At 34.4% G+C, this 21,793-nt stretch overlaps 1 protein-coding gene across 1 annotated transcript in view; it reads right to left on the bottom strand.

Moving 5' to 3' along the window:
• LOC107551790 (xyloside xylosyltransferase 1) overlaps positions 1-21,793 on the bottom strand; it is a 44,581-nt gene that overhangs the window by 15,624 nt on the left and 7,164 nt on the right. Inside the window, exons 3-4 of the mRNA XM_016233515.1 lie at positions 20,512-20,659; positions 8,587-8,719 (exon numbers count right to left, since the gene is read on the bottom strand). Coding sequence (XP_016089001.1) covers positions 8,587-8,719; positions 20,512-20,659 — 281 coding nt within the window. The remainder of the gene's footprint in view (positions 1-8,586; positions 8,720-20,511; positions 20,660-21,793) is intronic.

Here is a 21,793-nt window from a genome sequence, read left to right as displayed (position 1 = left end):
CTGTACACTACACTACATTCTTTATTATTAAACGAATTAGAACAACGTCAGTCTACATTAATCGACACATTCTTAGGAAATAGTGGTTTCACAGCGAATTATCAGAACTAACGTTACTTCAGTAAGACAGTCATATCGTGCTTTACCTGGAAACCTAAAGCTGCACTAGGTATACATCACATGTTAGCACAAAAACTTGATATTTTGAGCACTCAATTGAAAATGTACACATAACGTATCAATCGTACTTACAGGTTGTGCTTCGGAGAGCTTGTTAGTCCAAATTAAGAAGATAGAAGAAGCCAACGAAGATAAAAGCCAAGATTAGAGAAGCAGTCCTTGGTAAAATGACATGCACACAACAAAAGGTTTGAATTGTATTTCTGTGGTATCCTTGAACACAGCGTCTTCTCAACATGATGTAAACGCACTAACTAGTGGAAGTGTTTGTGGGCAGGTCAGACTCGCGGGCAGGCGGGGATTATGCAAATGTGTTTCCCAGTGACGTATACCGGTAACAGGCAAAAGATTCGAAAATATGACGACTCGTAAAGGCGATTCAGAATCGACTCTCTCTTTTGAGAGACAATATCTTTATTTATCATGCACTTTTTTGATTAACAACTTTGCGGATTGTTTTCATTTCAGGATAGCTACATTATAAACTGCAAAAGAGGTATTTTTCAAAAACCCATATGACCTGCTCTTTTTATTTTAGTAATTTATAATTTTCCAAAAGATTTCAAATAAATGCTGTTTAGAACAACTGTTTTTAACATTGACAATCACAAAATAAAATAATAATAATAAAATTAAATTAAATAAGCATATTAGAATGATTTCTGAAGGATCATGTGACATTAAATCTGCCATCACAGGAATAAATCACATATATTCATTTCCAGTTACAACATATTAAAATAGAAAACAGTTACTTTACACTGTAAAAATATTTCACAATATTAATATTTTACTGTATTTTTGATCAAATGCAGCCTTGGATGGAGAACAAGTTTCTTTTTTTTAAATAATGGATTAATTAATTTTTTTTTTTTAAATCCTACAGGCCCCAAATTTTTTGAAACATACTGCACATGCATATTTGTGTAACACAATTGTGGTATCAAACGACATAGTATAAACTATTCCTTGAATCAGAAGGATGGTCCTTAATGAATCTGCTTAATAAAATACAATTTTAATGAGTATATTTGTGTCCTTATATTTATGATGCAGCAGGCTAGCTGTGATAAAATTCAAAGGCACATAAGGTGGTGCTATATTATAAATCCTCCGTGCGTTGTGTGTAACTCCACCCTTTAGCCATGACTATAAACTGCAACAAACAAAACCAAGAGCTCAAAGCCAACTGTCTTTAAGTCTGGGTTCACATCCTTCTTTCTCTGTCACAGATGCAGGAATACCAGCATAAAGCAGAGCTGCCCTGTGCTTTGTTTGCATACGGCTCTGCTGTGCTCATACCACGCTGTCAAACATTCTTGTGCACGTTCAGCACGAGGCATCTGCTTCCCCTTAGATGCTTGCTTACAAACAGCCTTGAGGTCCTGACCTGACGTGTTTGTGTTTTGAATAGGATGTACGCACAACGAGGATGGAAAAAATGCCGTCTGTAAGACATGAAGGTCTCAAACTGAGTTTCTGAGCATTCTGAATATCTAGTACCATTTTTAAGAGCTACTGTACAAATCACTGACTTAACTAAAACTTCTAACCTAAATGTGACCCTGGAGCACAAAAGCAGTCTTAAGTCGCTGGGGTATATTTGTAGCAATAGCCAAAAATACATTGTATGGGTCAAAATTATAGATTTTGTTATGCTAAAAAAATATTAGGGTATTGAGTAAAGATCATGTTTCATGAAGATATTTTGTACATTTCCTACTGTAAGTATATTGAAAAATTTATTTTTGATTAGTAATATGCATTGCTAAGAATTCATTTGGACAACTTTAAAGGCGATTTTCTCAAATAGTTTGATTTTTTTGCACCCTCAGGTTCCAGATTTTCAAATAGTTGTATCTCGTCCAAATATTGTCCGATTTTAACAAACCATACACCAATGGAAAGCTTATTTATTCATCTTTCAGATGATGTATACATCTCAATTTCAAAATTTCAAAATCAACCCTTATGACTGGTTTTGTGGTCCAGGGTCACAAATGACTAGAAATAGGAGTATATGATTAATCGTATTTAATCAACATTAAAAATAATGGCTGCACTGAATAATTAATCATGAAAACATCAATGAAAAATAGAAAAATTGTAAAAAATTCTGGCTAGTACCAATAAGCCAATTTCACGTCATAGTCAATAACCGATAAATGGCAAATATTTAAATTTTACATTATTTTAAATTAAAATAAATAAAATAACACACTAAAAACTCGAATCAATCCTATGAGAAGCTACAAGTGCATACATTACAACATTATAATGTAAATAAATTCATGTTTTTAAAGATGAACTCTAAAGTGATAATTAAAATTATTTCAATATAAAAATAATCAAGACAAATCTTGAATATTGGCTGATGACCAATATGGAATCCAAAAACCTGATTCTACATGAATTTACTCAAAGACACAACAGTAACTGGTCATAGCAATTACCATTCTTCTTCCTTTCTAGTTTAAATCACCCATTAAATTGGTTAAATGATAGTGCAGTAACTTAGATCTGAATAGGTTTGTTTGCAGTCCTCTACACTCTATTTGTTTGTCCTTTGACCTCAGTTTCTCTCTCTGGATTTTAATATTCAAATATTTCACTTAGCAGATTAGGGGCTTTTCATTTCAGGAGCAAATGGTGCAATTTAATATGCAGCCATAGAGTGAAATCTGCGTGTGCAGAATGTGCAGTGAAACCAGCACCCACAGACCTTTGGTTACAGAGATAGATGTCTACATGTCGACCTCGTCCGTGGTCGAAAGAAACCACATATCGACAACATCAAACCATGACCTTGCAATATTGCAAACTTGCACCAAATCAAAAGCAGCCTAAAAAGACAGCAGTATCAAGGCAGTCTCAAAAATACAAAGGTCTTCACGAATCGTTTACAAAAGACTTCTCTGCTCGGAACAACTAATCTCCATGCAGGCCTTACGAAAACTGCTCATCAGGTCAAGCAATAAATAAATAAACATAAGCGAATCACCATTTATGTTTGAGTTCCACAGGGAGGTAAAGGGTGTGTGTAATTGCTGACATATTGAAGCTCTCAATCCGATTAGAGAATTCCCAGCTCGGTTTCCAGACCATTTTGTGCCCTGGTCGGAACAGAGGCCAGTGGAAGGGAGAGGCTCACAGCCGAGATATGAGGGCTTTTCTGTCCTGCTTCATACATTCCATACAGGCAACACAAAATAGTTAAATAAGACAAATCTCCCCAAAAAGTAGTGTTAAGCTTATTTTTTTATTATAAAATGATGTTTTAGAAGAATCTGGGGTGGTGTGGCTACCTGACTTCATGCTGGTATTAAATGTCCAATATTAATGATCCCATCAATTCCCAATGGATATAAGTAATATATAAGTAAATATAAAAAAACTAAAACGATAGACTTGTGGTTAAGTGCGTCGACATCCCGCTATTTCTATTTTTAAACAATAAATATATAATAGTAAATATAATGTATTTTGTATAAAATGTAAAATTCCTTAATTTCAAATGTATCCTATTAAACCTTAAAATCTTAAAAGAAATGCATCTCTAAGTGTGATATGCATATATATATATATACTGTATATATATATATATATATATAATTTAATTTATTTTGCTTCATCAAGCTGCTCTGGATAAATGAGAACCAACTTACTCCCACCATGTCAAATGGAAAACTACACAGACAACTAGCTAAACAATTGAACCAATGAGCAAGTCTTTCAGAAGGGAACCCCAGAAGAGTTACACCACAGCTGAAAAGTCTGGCTTATCATTTGTTTCTAAAGTCTCACTTCATTAGCTAAAAAGCACATTAGATAAAATAACTCTTAACGAGCTAAAGAAGTGTTCTGGAGAGAAACAGCGGTATCTGTCTTCAGCCCTGCTGTGTGTTCCTTCTGCCTCAGCTGCAGAGAGACTAATGCAACAACACCGAAAGAACCACGCACCTCAGAGCCAGGAGACATCCAAACATGCTGCATCAGTGGAAACTAGAGGTCTCTGGGAGCATCGCAAACAAAGCGTAAGGCCTGTGCCAGTCGGGCAGAAGGCTTGTAAAAGAGTTCAAAGTTAATTACAGTGGCCTAGTGGGTCATTGTGCTGGCACAGGTGTTAGATGTTATCACGCTGCTGCTGACGTACCACTGATATCTCAATGGCTGATTATGCTTTTTTTTCCTCCTTCTCAATTGTTTATGTAGTTCTGTGTGAGTGTAGTCAGAGAACTGTTGTGGAAAACCTGCACTCTGTTGTGGAGAAAAAAACTAACTCTCACAAGGACTCTTTTTCTTTTATCCAGAAATGATATTAGCTCCTGAAAGCCTGATCACTTCCCTGACCCTCTTAACTCCAAAACGGTGAACAGACTGATGAAAATACACTGGAAAAACATGATGAAACGTTAGTTTTCAAAATGCTTGTACAGGTGAATGAAAACAATAGAGCACTTATGACACTAGGTAAGGAAAGGTCACATCAACTACACTCTACTCTGGAATACTTGATTGTGATTGGTTGATTGCAACATTGTGAAGTAAAACTTAATATAATGACACTAAACTATATAATCATTCAATGCAACTGACTACAGCGCTAACCAAAGTTTGGGATTGGTAAGATTTTTAAAGTATTTTTTAAAGAAGCCTCTTATGCTCAACCAGGGCTGCATTTATTTGATAAAAACAGTAAAGGCAGTAATATTATGATTTTTTAAAACAATTTTAAATAAACATTTTGTACAATATATTTCTAAATGCAATTTATTTTTGTGTTGGCATAGCTGCATTTTCAGCATAATTACTCCAGTCTTCAGCGTCACATGATCCTTCAGAAATCATTCTAATATGCTGATTTGCTGCTCAAGAAACATTTCTTTTTATTATTTATGTTGAAAACAGTTGTGCAGCTTAATATTTTTGTGGAAACCATGATACATTTTTTCAGGATTCTATGATGAATAGAGAGTTATATAGAAAAAAAGAAAGGCATTTTTAAATGGAAATAGAAATATTTTGCAACATTATAAATGTCTTAAATGTCATTTTTGATCAATTCAATGCACTCTTGCAGAATACAATTTCTTTAAAAAAATAATAAAATTTGACTGACCCCAAACGTTTAAATTGCAGTGTAGCTATTTTCTTTCATAACTTTACACATTCTCTTTCTTCTTACATAATATTATTACAAACAATTCCTATTACTTGTTTCGCTTCTGTTTCAGATTTTATAACCATTTCTTACTATGTGTAAGTAAGCTGTTATTTTTAGGATTACTGATAAACTACTGTCATTTGATTTGTATTATTTGTATTTGTTATTTATTAAAATTTTAGTTAAATAATGTCTGAATTTATTATGTCTGTATAGGTCTTTCATTAAGTTTTTAGTTTTATTTAATTTGAGTTATTTTAATACTTCAACAACCTAAATGGAAATGAAATAATATATATATTGAATTTATAAATGTGTATGTATATATATAGATGTATGTGTGTGTGGTTGTACATACACATATGTAGTTGTTTTTTTGGTGTTTGGCTTAGCTTTATGTTAGAAATATTATTATTCTCTTATACCTTTTGTTCTTTAATATTTTGAATTGTTTTTAGCTTTATTTTTTTGTTTTCATTTAAATGTTAAGTTTTTAAGTTTTGTTGTATGCATTTGTCATTTTTATTTAATCTCTTTATTTTAAAAATGTGTATAAGTAGTATTTATATAGTTTTCGCTTTTAGTTTTGGATTTGTTTTTAGTAGTCATGCAAGATCCTGTTTTAGCACATTTGTGCCTGTATAAACAAGCCGAAAGATATATCAACTAGGAAAAAGTCTGTTTAAACAAGACCGGCTTGCTTCAAAGGAGACACAACATCAACGTAGGGTTTGTGGGGTTTTTTTAAGGCCACAAGCCCCTACAGTATTTCCCTCTTACACATACACATACACACACACACACAAATCACACAAACACACTCACAAAAAAAAAGCAACCAGAAAAAGCAGCCTCCTTTGTGAATTCCTATCACCAATCTGAGCTTCCTCCTCATGTTTCGGTGTCTAAACACTGGAGCTATTAGAAACAGTTTCCTGAAAGCTCTAGTCACATGATGGTTCTTGGAAGACACTGTGAAAAGGCTTCCACCTCTATTCGGATCCAAATGAGCCCCAGTTTCATGCCAGGCTTGATTTTGCCAGGCTACAAGACAGACGACCATTTCAACATTCTGTTCAGCATGCCATGTGAACCAGGAGGACAGGCTGTCCAAAGTCTCTTTCAGGTTTTGGAAAAGCTGTCTTGATAAAATTGTACAGTAGAACTTTGCTGGAGCTGCCAATGTCACTCTTTTTGCAAAATCAAAGTGCACCTCTATTTTATTTCCAGGTTTGATATACAGTACAGAACATACTAGCACTTACCTTAATGACACAAAACTGTACTGTGATGATACCATGGTAATGTATCAGATGGGAACACCATAACACTTTGATATATAACATGGGGCTAAATGATCACGTACCATCATATTTACATGTTCCTTCAAAGAATACCATCGTACTACCATCCAAATTATCATGGTATTACCATGTACAAAACAAGGTGGTATTATAGTACTTTTTATAAGGAATGTGTAGCAGTCTTTATATTGTTAACTGAAACTATTAAAAATATAGCTGAAATAAAATATAAATATTAAATGAAAAAGTAAAAGTAAAAAAAAAAAAATTGTTGCCTTGGCAGCTAACTCTTAAGCTTAAGATTTAAGCTGAAGTACTAAAAATACTAAAATTAAAACTGAAATAAAGTTACAAAGAAATACTTTAAAAATATATCTAATAAAAATGTCAAAAGCACATAAAATGACTAAAACTAGAATTAAATCGAAAACTGAAAATTCAAATTCACTGCAAGTCACCATGAATAAAAGTGTCTGCCAAATGAATAAATGTAAATGTAAAATATGAATAAATAATAGAATATAAATAATACTAAAACAACAGTGGAATGCATTGTATATTACAATTATTTTCAAGTTATAGCTGATAACCTACAGATATTAAAAATATATTTTCTATTTTAATTATATTTTCTAAAATTAACATCGTAATGTACAGTACGAAAAACATTTTTTTTTAGAGATTCCTTTTACATTTAACAAATATAAGATTCTTAAAGGGGTCATATGATGTTGCTAAAAAGAACATTATTTTGTGTATTTGGTGTAATGAAATGTTTATGCAGTTTAAGGTTAAAAAAACACATTATTTTCCACATACTGTACATTATTGTTTCTCCTCTATGCCCTGCCTTTCTGAAACGCGTCGACTTTTACAAAGTTCATCGGTCTGAAAAGCGAGGTGTGCTGTGATTGGCCAGCTATCCAGTGCGTTTTGATTGGCCGAATACCTCAAGCGTGTGATGGAAATGTTACGTCCCTTACCATACTGTGATGCCGTCTCCGAGACAAAACATTAAAACCCATTATAAACTAGGCATTTGTTGCATCCAGTGAGGACATAATTACGGATTATAATGACTTATACTGTCTTTTTACGCATTGCGTTGCATCGCTCCGCGTAAACATAAAACTATGTCTGCATTTGTGATCGGAGAAATAACAAACAACAAGCACTACTCTACACTGCTCAAAACTCGCGTTTGAATCGTCAGTGGCAAATCCTTTAAATATAAAAACTTACTTACAGGCTGTGAGTCAGAACAGCCGGCATTGTAGTCTACTCTACCAGGATCAGGAAACAGTTCTCCATGAAATGTGCTGCACACATCTGAATATTTGGGTTGAACTGTTCTGGAACAGTGTTGTAAATACAATTTAACCACTGATTTCTAGTCGTGTCCTCTTTTGGAAGGCCAAACAAAGTAGTTTCGCTTTCACAATGAAACATACAGCGTCTCCACAACATGGCGGCGGGAATAAAAGTTACGCCTTCTTTCTTTGCGTAAAGAGTGTGTTAGAACGAGCCGTTTTAGGTAGGTGTGGTTGACTCTTAACTTTTATAAAGAATATCTCTTTGGATTTGAGACTTTAGTGTTTGCAACTTTACAGATCTTCTTTATGCACCAAGAGCTTGTAACACTCCAAAGAGAAAGGAAAAATTGAAATCGCATCATATGACCCCTTTAATGATTTTAAAGATTTACTTTAAGCTAATGTTAGATGATGGCAAAGGTAATCTAAAATTTATACATTGGGGAAATGAGCATGTACAATTAAATATCAACATCAGCCGATAACCGATATGGTACCGATATATTGTGTAGTACCTCTTTTCATACTTTTTGGTATGAATGCAGCAGATTTATCTGTGAGGAGCATATAAATGTGAGAACTGTGAACACAATTCTTTTGCTGTATACAGAGCTATGTCAGATACCTGTAAACTGGCTGCATTTCACGTGCAATTCCAATGACAGCCTCAGCAGGGAAATGGTTAAACTCTTGGAAGAGGTCTCTGATGTTATTTCTGAATTTGAGGTCCAGGTCCAACTGAACAATGCGCTTCAGTTCTAGGGGGCGAAAGAGAAAGTAAAGCAAATCTGTATGAAATTAATGAACACCAAAATAATCACATCCTGCAAGTTGTGTGCAGTGTTACATGCAATAAATCAGATATACAATATTGTTTCTTCGTGTACACTAATGCAGAAAACCCGTAACTTAGTTGAATTAACAAATGATGGGACATAATCATCCGGAGGGGTTTTCTCACATCGGATGGCCTCACGGTCTTCGTGTGAGCACACTGGACAACAAAGCCCTCAAGACAACATTCTGGATGCACCATTGTGGAGCAGAGGCCACACACACAATGACACACATTCGGAAAGCAAAACATAGGGGGCCAAAACTATGCTTGTTGTAATTAGAACAATGAAAAGAGAGCGGCCATCCGGAGCTGTTTAGTTGGTCAGGCATTTCACCCTGACATCTCTCCAAACAAGCACCGGAAACTGGACGAATCAATATGAACGATTTCAGCACTCCCCTCCAAACACAGGCTGACTACAAAACACTTCATGAGCAATGATAAAAGCAGGACAAGTGCTGAATTTGTATGAAGCAGGAAGCAAATCTATAGTGTATGGAGATTAAAAACAAAACTTAAATGTAACTTTTTTATAATAAGTTCAAATAATTTATCCTATCCCAGTTTAATGAGCTGCGTTAAGTACTCTTTTTTATTACTTTTTAACTTTTTTATTAGGCTAATACTTTTCAGCAAAAGTAACAGTAAAGACATTTATAATGTTATGAAAGATTCTATTTCAAATAAATGCTATACTTTTGATTTTTCAATTCATCAAATAATCCTGAAACAAATGTATCACAGTTTCCACAAAAAAGCAGCACAACTGTTTTCAACATTTATAATAATAATAATAAAATGTTTCTTGAGCAAATCAGTATATTAGAAAGATTTCTGAAGGATCATGTGAAGACTGGAGTAATGGCTGCTGAAAAGCTTTGCCAGCACAGCAATCAATTACATTTTACAATATATTGAAACAGAAAAAAATACTAAATTGGAAAATGATTTAACAATATTTTTTGATCAAATGCAGCCTCGATAAGCAAATTATCTGTTAACATGAGCTAATGCACTGTGAACTAACGTGAACAATGAAAAATTGCATGTTTATTAACAAAGATTAATAAATGCTGTAAAAAGTTAGTTCTGCATTGCTAATGCATTAGCTAATGTTAACAAATGATAACTTACTGTTAACCATAATTATCTTTTCTACGGTACATTATTTTGTTCTGATGTGACTATATTTAGCAGAGCACTATTAAAAACAAGCAGTGTAGCCTTATAATATCACCCATTATGTTACTTATTTGCCATAATAAAAATTATTATCAGCTATTATCACCACCCAACATTTTTATAACAAAGTTTTGCAGTTGTAAATAGTTAGTATTCAGTTTGGTGCCGAAAGTGGTGCTGAAACTTCTGAAAATGAAAAAACAATGAAATGATCAAATCCCAAAGGCCAAACTCGACTCCCCCACTTTGAACAAGGGCCATTTTCACCATCCAAAACAGAGTTGCTTCGAAACAAAAACTCCAAAAAACAAAACCCATGCGTCACAGTACACCAGATCAAAAGAGGAACAATCGCTTTAGGCAGGATGAGCCACAGAGGCTTGGTGTGCACCGGAGGGCATGTTAGCAAGCAGGTTAAATAGGCCTTTGAAGCATTAACCACTGCACTAATTCATCTCATTGGGCCTCTGCAGCCTGACGCGATAATGCCTTTCAAGAAACAGGTCTACATGAAGTTCACCAGCTCCATCATGGCCCAGGGTGCTGGAGATATGCTTATTGAGTCTTATAAACACAATTTCTAGTTTTAGCTGAGTACATACACGTCTAGGACATTCACAGCACATTTACAGGCAAGAGAACACACAGTTGAACATGCTCAAAAATAGCCTTGTCATCTAAAATGACTAGGGGCGCCGAAGCTTGACATACTTTTAAGAGTGGCTGTGTTTTACAGATGTAAGACATTTGAACTAGCTTTTAACAGCATCATCTTGGGAAATATTTGACTCTTTTAGGTTTTCCCTTATTTTTAGATATAATCCTCCTGCAAATGTACTGTGTATTCACAATTGAACCCCTATTAAGGTGAATAACAATACAAAGTAATCCAAGTAATCTACTTTACTTTCCTCACTAAAAGTATGGAGCAGGTGGAATTCCATCTGTTCTCCGTGGATTATGGCTTTGTCGACCTTTCTCAGTGAAAACAACAGCATGTGATATAGGCTGATATAGGTCAACCTCTTTTAGAGATTAAAACCTGGTCTTATCTGGCCATTCTCCATCAGCAAGAAAAATATCTCAAGTGGTAAAAGAGTAAATGCAATGGGGTGGTTAAAATCTGGGATGAAAGATCATAGCCTATAGAAATGGAAACCTTTTTCCTGGAAGAACATTTTCATAATCATGTGGAAGGTCATGCAGACACATGGAGTCACATGACTGACAATAGGATCACTGGCAACTGTAAAAAATGGTATTGCATAAAGTTTAGATACATGCATGTTTAAATTCTGACAGTAACTCCTTAGTATAGTGACTCAATTTTAGAGAAGTAAAATGGCAAATGAGTTATACAAAACTGTCTGACTGCCTTAGATATCACAGATGTTTCTTTTTAAGTATATCAAAGGTCTTCTTTGTTCTTCAAAGCATATAATAGAATTCACTAGCTGTTCAAACACCTTTTGAGTTTGAATGTTGATAAAACAGTATCCGAGGTGTTTTTTACGAATCACCTAGATATGGTTTGTTTTGATATGTTTAGGCCCTCCCTTATTTTCCAAACATACAGAGAAAGAAAATAGTAAATGTTATATTTTGAGTATTGTGACTGTTGTCTGCAACTATATATAATGAAACACTGTCCTAACCAAACACAACATGACAAAACAAGTTTGATAACTAAAACTATTTAAAAATTGTTTTTGTTAACTGAAATGCAGCTCAAATAAAATAAAATATAAATATTAGATGAAAAACTTGAATGAAAAAACTTAATGAAAATGAGAAATGTTGCCTTGGCAGCTAACTGAAGTAAAATACGTTTTTGTCGACAAACTAAAATTACGAAAACTAAAACTGAAATAATTAAAATTAAAGCTCAAAAAACCTAATAAAAATGGCATAAGCACATAAGATTACTACAACTTAACCTAAAATTAAAATGAAAACTGAAAATATAAAAATAAAAACTGATTCAAAATATTAATAAATACTATAAATAACACAATCTTATTTAAAAAATAATACAAAAATATTTTATCTCTGTGGCGTTGTGCCAGATAGCCCTGTCAACACTAAAATGTCACTGGACCTCACCTTATGCATATTAAAATCAATCACAAGTTTAGAATCAGATATTTCACAACCATAAAAAGTGAGAAAAAGTCCAAAAATACAATGTATGTGATTTTAGCTTTATGCTCTTCAGCTGCAGTACTAGTAATGTTTACTATGGTTCACAAACAGGAAGAACTACGGAAGTTCTAAGCGGCCATGCAATATATTTTTTTTCCTTCTTGTTTTCTCGTTATAACGACTTAATTTTCTCGTTATCTCGACATAACGAGAGTTGTTTTTTCATTATAACGACTTAATTTTCTCGTTATCTCGACATAACGAGAGTTGTTTTCCCGTTATAACGACTTACAATCCATTGTAAAAAAAAATTTTTTTTTAAACTTTGTCGAGATAACGAGAAAATTAAGTCGTTATAACGAGAAAACAACTTTCGTTATGTCGAGATAACGAGAAAATTAAGTCGTTATAACGAGAAAACAACTTTCGTTATGTCGAGATAACGAGAAAATTAAGTCGTTATAACGAGAAAACAACTTTCATTATGTCGTTATAATGAGAAAACAACTTTCGTTATGTTGAGATAACGAGAAAATTAAGTCGTTATAATGAGAAAACGAGAAGAAAAAAAAAATATTGCATGGCCGCTTAGACCTTCCATACAGAACTGTTCTGATTTGTTTTGTGATTGATTGCCATTCTTCTCTTTTCATGTCTGGTTACTACACAGTGTTAACCTGTAGAGCAGCTTGTGTTGAAACCTCCAATAGATCAATGACATCAAAGATATCACTGGGAATAAACATTTAAATATCTACCTTTGATCTATTTACCAGCAGACACAATAAAAACAACTGCTAAAATACCTCAAAGTAGCAGACTTTGTTGACAAACACATCGCTCTTGAGGCAGCGAAAGATTCTTAAAACATAGGCTTTCTGTTCCCTCACGAGCTGCCGAACACATGCCACTGCTTCATAATAAAAGAAGATTCACAGCCACTTGAAACAAGGGCCAATTATTTTCACAGCTCCTGTTGTCACTTGGGCTAAGCAGTTAATATACCAGCCCACCTCCAGGCGCAATGTTCCTTTAATGAACAGCCAAATCCCTCACAGCAATATGACAGAACATAAAACTAGAGCATTTATTTTTAAAAATCACTGGGCATGTGCTAATTTTCCCCCCACTCAGGTTTCAGAAGATCCATCATTATGGACCGAGCACCTAATCTTGCTATTTTAGACCTAATTTTTACTCAGTGGGCCAGTGGTCTTCCAGGGATCACGGTCTAAATTGAGACGGATGGTGTCAGTCTCTTCCTCAGGGCCCACTTATTCAGCCTCTCAGCAGGCCGGTATTGACCACCCTGTTGGTAAAGAGTCGATGACCGGAATAAGCCTGGCAGGAGAGACGCGGAGAGAGTCATGCAAGTAGACAGACCTCCTCCGGATGTACAGAGAAATCAGAGTAATCAGGAGGGAATTCCTTGAGGTGGGTTTGAGTAGCCAGTCAGTGGGTCAAAAAAGTGAATTAAAGACCACGGTTAAAGAGATAATTCATCAAAAAACATGAACACGGTTCATTTGTCACACAAGGTGAACAGCCATGGTCATTATGAACCACTACTGTATGGAAAGAGAAGAGCCTTCAAAATAACTTTTAAATAACAATTTTTTTTCATATGGGCTTGGACCAAAATGAGAGTTAATAAGGAGTTAATTTAGTTGATACTGAGATTTATTTAGAATTACAATTTGAACAACACAACATGAAAGAGGATTCAGAAGAACAAAAAAACATAAATGGAGATGACAAATAATGGTAATGAAATGGTAGCACTTTACAATTAGGCTCTCCATTGGTTAACGCATTAGGTAACTAACACCACACAACCATTTATACAGCATTTATTAATCAATGTTGTTAATGGGTCAAAGACATTAAGATTTCCACATCAAAAGAAATTCACAAAAGTGATTTTATGTCCATAGAAAGCACATTAAATGTAAGTAAAGTCAGGGCTGCACGATTAATCGAAATTAAATCGCAAAGGCGATATATATCGCGATTAGGCAGAAGCTGCGATTGTATCTTTCAGTGAAGCACGGTTCTGTGATCAGCAGTAAATCTCCATCCGAAGGCCAAAGGGCGCTCTCGCACTGAAACTTCAAATACGCCTTGAAGAAGAAACGCAGGAAATCCCTATAGCCGTTGCTGAATAAACAGAAGATTTAACTACTTTCATTAATTCAACGTGACTAATAAACCTACGAGCAAGACATATATGGTTTATCTGAGTTCATCTTATTATGATTTTTATTATAATAAATTATATAATAATGCAATGCTAATCGATATAGCCTTTATCACTGCTTAGATTACAATGAAATATGTTGCGTGCCTTATTCTGTGTAACAAGCCACATCATCTGAAAGAAGGATTTATTTCAAACACTCGACTGACATTATGAAGTGAGTTTGGAGTAAAAGCATGTTATTAAATGTGGTATTTTCACGTGGTTTCAGATGGAGCAGCATTTACTAAGAGTCGTAGTTCACTGACAAGCTACACAAACAGCTTTCATAATCGCAGAACGATTTCATAATCGCTTGAGTTAAATCATCTGCGATTATGAACGAGATTTTGCATAGCTTGTCAATGAACTAGGGCTCTGTGTATTAAATGCCGCTCCATCTAAACGCACGTGCTGGAGATTTACTACTAATCACAGAACCGGCTTTACTGACAAGATGCGCATGACAATAGCATTCGATTAATCGTGCCGCCCTAAGTAAAGTGTCTACTTTTCAGGATTCAAATAAGTTTTTGGAGAATAAAATGTCAAAATTCAGTCATTCAGTGTAACACAGTGGGCCTCATTTACGAAACGAAAGTACGACAGAAAATTGAGCGTACGGTCGTTTTAACGCAAAATTTGGAATTTATTTGTGCGCGCAGATCTGCGCTCGTTTCTACGTTAGATTGATAAATGAGGCCCAATATGTATGTAAAAATTCTAACAACATACTTATTCTGACGTGTACATATTAAAATACATAAAATTATTAAATTTGATTGTGTTTTAAATGAGTAAAAAATTCTTACTGACAAATGTGCAAAACCTAGGATAGTTCCTGTTGCATGACAAGATTTTTACACTGAATGACATTTTAGTGGGTCTCTTCAGTAAATCAGAGAAAAATGTATGATATTTATTTTTTGCTCAGGAAAAACAAAAACAAAATTGCAGTTAAATTAAACAGATTTTTTTGTTTAATTGGGGGGGGGGGGGGCATCAACAATTTAAAGCAGTATTACACCTAATGTTTTTATGCTTAAACCCTTTTTCATCTTTGACCCTAATACATACATATTACATAAATATACTATTGTTATTTATGTTCAGTGTTAATATAAACTCCATAAAATGTAAAAAATTAAAATAAAAATAATAACCAAAGGTAACAGTAAATGTCACTTTCTATTTCAAATAAATTTACTTTTGAACTTTACTCAAAGAATTCTAAAAAAGAAAAATTAATAATCATGGTGTCCACAAAAATTTTAAGTTTTCAATCTTTTTAACGGTTTTCAACATTAATAATAAGAGGAAATCCTTCGTAAGCAGCAAATCAGCATATTAGAATGATTTCTGAAGGATCATGTGACACTGAAAACTGGACTAATGATGCTGAAAATTCAGCTTTGCCATCACAGGAATAAATTACATTTTAAAATATATTAAAATAGAAAAGTTATTTTAAATTGTAATATTATTTCATGATATTATTATCTTTACTGTATTTTTGATCAAATAAATGGAGCCTTGATGAAAACATATTTAAAAATCTGACTGACACAAACATAAAAAGTGTTTTGTAAATAGTAAAAGTGTTACCAGTGAAATGTGTTCTTGATAAATGTTTACAAGATTTGCCTGATTGGATCACAGAAACAGAAGGGTACAATAAAAAGAGACAGCGCTGACAAACTGCACATAAGTATCTAAACTTTCTGAATGTGCATTGCTTATCCAGTTCAAAAAAGGAATGGATACAATTGTGAGAACTTTACTCAATATGGAGAGTATTCATATTTACACCTGGATAATTTCCATTTCTATGACCTGCGGGAGAACAAAGTGAGATGACCTACTTCCTGTCAATCTGCAAATTGTTTGTCTCACGCAGAAATTCAAAACGTGTAACAACTCAACTGTAAAAAAGTCCAAGACTCATTCTCCCTACAGGCCACGCTCTCGACTCCCTTTCCACACACAAACAAACGCACATGTCAGCATGTTTTGGCACCCCTGCACATATAAATGGCTCAATCGTGAAATCACAGGCTCTCTACGACCCCCTGAATCAAGCTGGAAAGTGAACAACTCAGGAGAGAGTTTCTGACCTAGTAAGGTGAACATATTAAACACAGACATTACAAACTACACATTCAAAGGAACAAAACCCCCACTATTGAGCAACAAGCTATCGATTTCCGAATCTTCAGTTTCTAAAGCATTTCATTTAAGATATGAATTATGTCTCCGATGTCCTCAGTGAGAAATGACTAAAACGCCAGAGAGAAATTTCCTAAGAAATCGACCCGAGCATCCCCGCAGGCCTTACTAAAGTGAAGGCATCTGTTTTCAGTGGATCTCAGTTCGTAGAATGTGCATTCATTCTAAACGTTCCAATTCCCAGGGTCCACTATAGGTTCTCAGTGTTGTTGCTCTTCAGACTTTTTATTTTCCACAGGTGCCATCTGACATCTTTAGGGCAGTGGTGACTGAGGTGAGTGAACTCATGCATGCATAGTGTCTTTAAAGGTCACTGGCCAAAGAAAACTATTCCAGAGCAACAAGGTGAACAACAAGGGAGAGACTGTAGGCTGTAATGTTACAATTACTATTTTTCACACTTAAAATGCTTTTGATTTCCATTTAATAATTGCGATCACTTTAAGATCTTTCAGTAAAAAATAACTGACTATAGCTTTAATAAATAAATAGATAATGCTTACTCAAGATGCAAAGCATCTGCATTCATTTTGGGTGTGCATTAATTTTAACACGTTGTAATGTCTGTTACTCTAAATCAAGAACATAATGCTGTAGATAAGTAACAAACAAAAAAAAATCATAATTATTCAATATTTGCAAATATTTCATTTATTTTAACAATCTTTTTTAATATGAATTTATTCAAATAGAATAAGCATAAATATGTTAATTGTAAAAACAATAGAGTACGAATAGGGTATACTTATGGAAAGATGTGGAATAATTAAAACTTAATTAGATAAAATTGTATTGGAACAAATTAGATTTATTGGTCATTAATATATAAACTTTATTGCACATTTAAAAACACATTCAGTTTATTGGTTCCATTACATAAATCTCAAACTTGACAGACAAATGACCGCTCACTCTAGCCGCCGGCCTCTGCTCACTCTAGCCCGCCGTGCGTGACGCTGTGTTTCGTTGTGAAAGAGAAACTACTTTGTTTGGCCTTCCAAAGGAGGACACGACTAGAAATCAGTGGTTAAGTTGTATTTACAACACTGTTCCAGAACAGTTCAACCCAAATATTCAGATGTGTTCAGCGCATTTTATGGAGGACTGTTTACTGATCCTGGTAGAGTAGACTACAATGCCGGCTGTTCTGTCTCACAGACGTATTTTATATTTAAAGGATTTGCCACTGACGATTCAAACGCGAGTTTTGAGCAGTGTAGAGTAGTGCTTGTTTGTCATTTCTCTGATCACAAATGCAGACATGGTTTTATGTTTACGCAGCGCGATGCAACGCAACGCGTCAGAAGACAGTATAAGTCATTATAATCCATAATTATGTCCTGACTGGATGCAACAAATGCCTCGTTTATAATGGGTTTTAATGTTTTTGTCTCGTCGCTCCGGCCGGACAGGGCATCACAATGTGGTAAGGGGCATAACATTTCCGTCACACGCTTGAGGTATTCAGCCAATCACAACGCACTGGATAGCTGGCCAATCAGAGCATAGCTCTCTTTTCAGACTGATGAGCTTTGTAAAAATCAACGCGTTTCAGAAAGGCGGGTCATTGAGGAGAAACAATAACGTACAGTATGTGGAAAATGTGTTTTTTTTTTACCTTAAGCCGCATAAACACATTTCATTACCCCAAATACACAAAATAATGTTCTTTTTTGCAACATCATATGACCTCTTTAAATGTATAATGCTCAACAGATTAATGCACATTAAAATTCTTTAACCACATAAACACTATGACAGAAAATTAAAACTAAAGATTTTTATTTTTTTAATAAAGTTTTACTCCACACTATGTCTAGGTCGATAATTCAATAATCAAATTAGTGACCGTGCGCATTTTAATTCCTTTGTAAATAGGTCAGATTTTTTAGCTTCCACTGAAGTACAAAATGTTCTTTGAATGTTTCTCAAATCACACTAATAAAAAAAATCTAATAAATGCACAATAGAAGCATTTTCACTATTGGGTCTCATCTCAGACTTTTGGCTATAACGGACAGCATTATCAATGAAGAAAAGAGACTGCGGAGTAATGCGAGAAACATAAACTAGCACCGCTATGTAGAAAATCTGTCAAATATACACTTTAATGATCATTATGTAAAAGTCTCAAATGGATACCCATTTGTTTTAATGTGCGAGAGGGTCATTAAAGTGTATATTTGACCGATTTTCTACATAGCGGTGCTAGTTTATGTTTCTCGCATTACTCCGCAGTCTCTTTTCTTCATTGATAATACAATATTTTAAACTGTCCATTTAAGCCAAAAGTCTGAGATGAGCAAGAGTTATACACTATACACAAAAAGAATAATAAAATTTAAAAAAAATAATAATAGTAATAGTAAATAAATGTTATTATTAAAGTATAAATTTGAGTATACGTTTTGCTTGTTTTCAGATGTTTTATTAATCTGTTTTCACAAGGTTTTCACAAAGAGAGACAAGACGAAAAAAAATAATAACAACAACAAAAATAATAATTACTTTTTTCTATCAATAATCATAATAGAGTATAATTTAGCTTGTTTTTAAAAGTTTTATTTAATAAACTGTTTTCTCTAGGTTTTAAAAAATAGACAAGATAAAACAATCAATAATAAGAAGAAGAATAATAAGAGTATATAATAATAAAGAATAGGAAAAGTAATAGAGTATAATTTAGCTTGTTTTTAAATGTTTTATTTAATAACCTGCGTTCTCAAAAAAAAAAAAAAAAAAAAAAAGAGAAGAGAAGAGAAAAACTATACTACTACTAATAAAACGATAATTTCGATTTTTGGTATAATCATTAAAACTTGTTTTCACAATGTTTAAAGGGGTCATAGGATGCTACATGCACTTTTACAAGTTGTTTGAACTGAAATGTGTGTTGGCAGTGTGTGTACACAACCACCCTATAATGATAAAAATCCACCCAGTGGTTTAAAAAAAATCTGGTTAAATGTTTTCCCCTTTCTCAAATCGAGCCGATCTCAGATGCCCCTCCCACAATAGTTTGATTGACAGTAGCGTTTCAGCACAGACTGGACTGGTGTCTTACCTTAGACCCGCCCTGAGTGAGCTGTCATCAGTCCGCCATTGTTTCACCGCCGGAGCAGATGTAGACAAGAATGACTCCTAAACGATTGAGGTGTTCTGTTGTTGGATGTAATAATGAACATAGCAGTCGTCATTTACTCCCGACATCTGAGCCGCTGAAGACGCAGTGGATTATGTTTGTTTTTGAAGGGAATGCGCCCCCGATCTACATAAATGCATCTATGTTCGTGCAAATCATTCGTGATACAGCTTCACCTACAGAAGAAGTGAGTATAATGTTTTGTAATGAATCTTTGCAAATCGCCTTTCCTAATAATGTGCTAATTAGCAAGGTTCACGATGAATGCGGCTAAAGTAAGCAGTCTCTCTGAGAGCAGCTAGGAGGAGAGAGGCGGGGGCAGCAGAGCTCATTAATAATTAAAGGAAAATGCTACAAAAACGGCTTGATCTGAAAAGAGCTGTTTTTGATGTGGTAAAAACTATGTTTATTACACTATCATTGAGAAATTTTAACCAAACTATGTTACAGACTTTTCATTAAGACCCTAAAGAATCATATCAACTTGTGGAAAATGGGCATCCAATGACCCCTTTAAAAAAAATTAACAATATAAAAATCACAGCCTTTATGTGGTTCGATGTTTGGAAGCAGTCATTACTCTTGCAATTCCGTTTGGAGATGCTAGTGTTTTTAACCTTTTGAAGTGTAGTTTAGTTTTTTTGTCCACAAAGCAGAAATTTGTCACGGCTTTACCATACAATATAAGCACAACTTAACAACATAAAAAAAAACAGCAAACCAAAAGTTGCAGTTGCTTTTCTTATGCCTATTAACAACTTACACATCAAGTCACGCAGCTCACCTGCAGGCATGATGCGATGCATGGCCACCGACAGGAAGAAGATGGCATCACTATAGTACGCGCCGGAACCTGCACTAAAGTGTTTCTGCATGACCGCCACGATGGGGAATAATTTCTCCGTAAGGGCATCTACATTGTGAAACACCACCTGGAATAGACAACAGACAATATCGGTGTTAAACAAGGGTATTTTGGTGACCCTAGTGACAGTGACACAGACACTACATATTTGTAGATTTGTGCATGGGTGAATGAGAGTGAGCTGTATTTCTACCCTTCGCTGGGGTTTTGGCACTGAGATTTCATTCTAAGGTGTTCACCATTTGGCTCAGTGAACCTTGACAGGTGTCTTTTACTGTTCCTTCCATTGAAAACACACAATACCTGGGTTTGTCTGCAGTGAAATCGGCCCCCCAATCCTGCTCTGCAATGCAAGGCTTTGGCATCGACTCTACTCGTGCAATCAGATAATGTGTATCTAATGCTAAGCTGCACAAAGAGGATTGATGTGGCGGGGTGAGGGGGCTGTTCAGTCATCACAGATTTCCCATTAAGGTTTTGATTCCAGAGGTAATATATGTTTCTGCCATAGAATTAGAATTCCACCTTTATTCTGGCGAAACAAAAGCACTAATTCAGCACAAGCTCAGATTCAAGAAACATAGTCGATATTGCAACAAAGTTTTGTCTCATTTGTGTGGAAGTAAGTGCAAAAGTACAGTTAGAAAAATATTTGTTGGATATAAAAGCAGATTTCCTTCGAAACACAAGAGTTTCTTCAAGCTTAATATTTATGCTCAGAAAATTCGGAAAAGAGTACAATTGAAAGTAGAAGTGACATACAGAATGTGCTTCTCTTTTCATCCTAAAAGGTATGATCCAATGTAATAAAATATTTGTTACTGTCCTGCAAACTCAAAAATTCCAAATAGAATAAGAATAAGAATATCTTTCAAAAGTTTGGGATTTCTGATAGAAATTAATACTTTTATTCACCAAAGACATATTCAATTGTTCAAAAATGACAGCAAAATATTTATAATACTACAAAATATTTTTATTTTCAAATAAATACTGTTCTTTTGACGTTTCTATTCATCAAAAAATCCTGAAAAAAAAGTATCACAGTTTCCACAAAAACAGTAGCAATGTTTTCAACATTGATAACAAAGAAATGTTTCTTAATCAGCATATTAGAATCAGATTAGACATCTGATACTGAAGACTGCAGTAACGTCAAAAGCTCAAAATTAAGCTTTGTCATCACAGGAATAAATTAAAT

This window comes from Sinocyclocheilus grahami, unplaced genomic scaffold (assembly GCF_001515645.1).
Source record: "Sinocyclocheilus grahami isolate Dianchi unplaced genomic scaffold, SAMN03320097.WGS_v1.1 scaffold433.1, whole genome shotgun sequence".
NCBI classification, from domain to species: Eukaryota; Metazoa; Chordata; class Actinopteri; order Cypriniformes; family Cyprinidae; genus Sinocyclocheilus; species Sinocyclocheilus grahami.
Note: the sequence above shows the minus strand (reverse complement) of the source record. Positions and strands in the feature narration are given on the sequence as shown.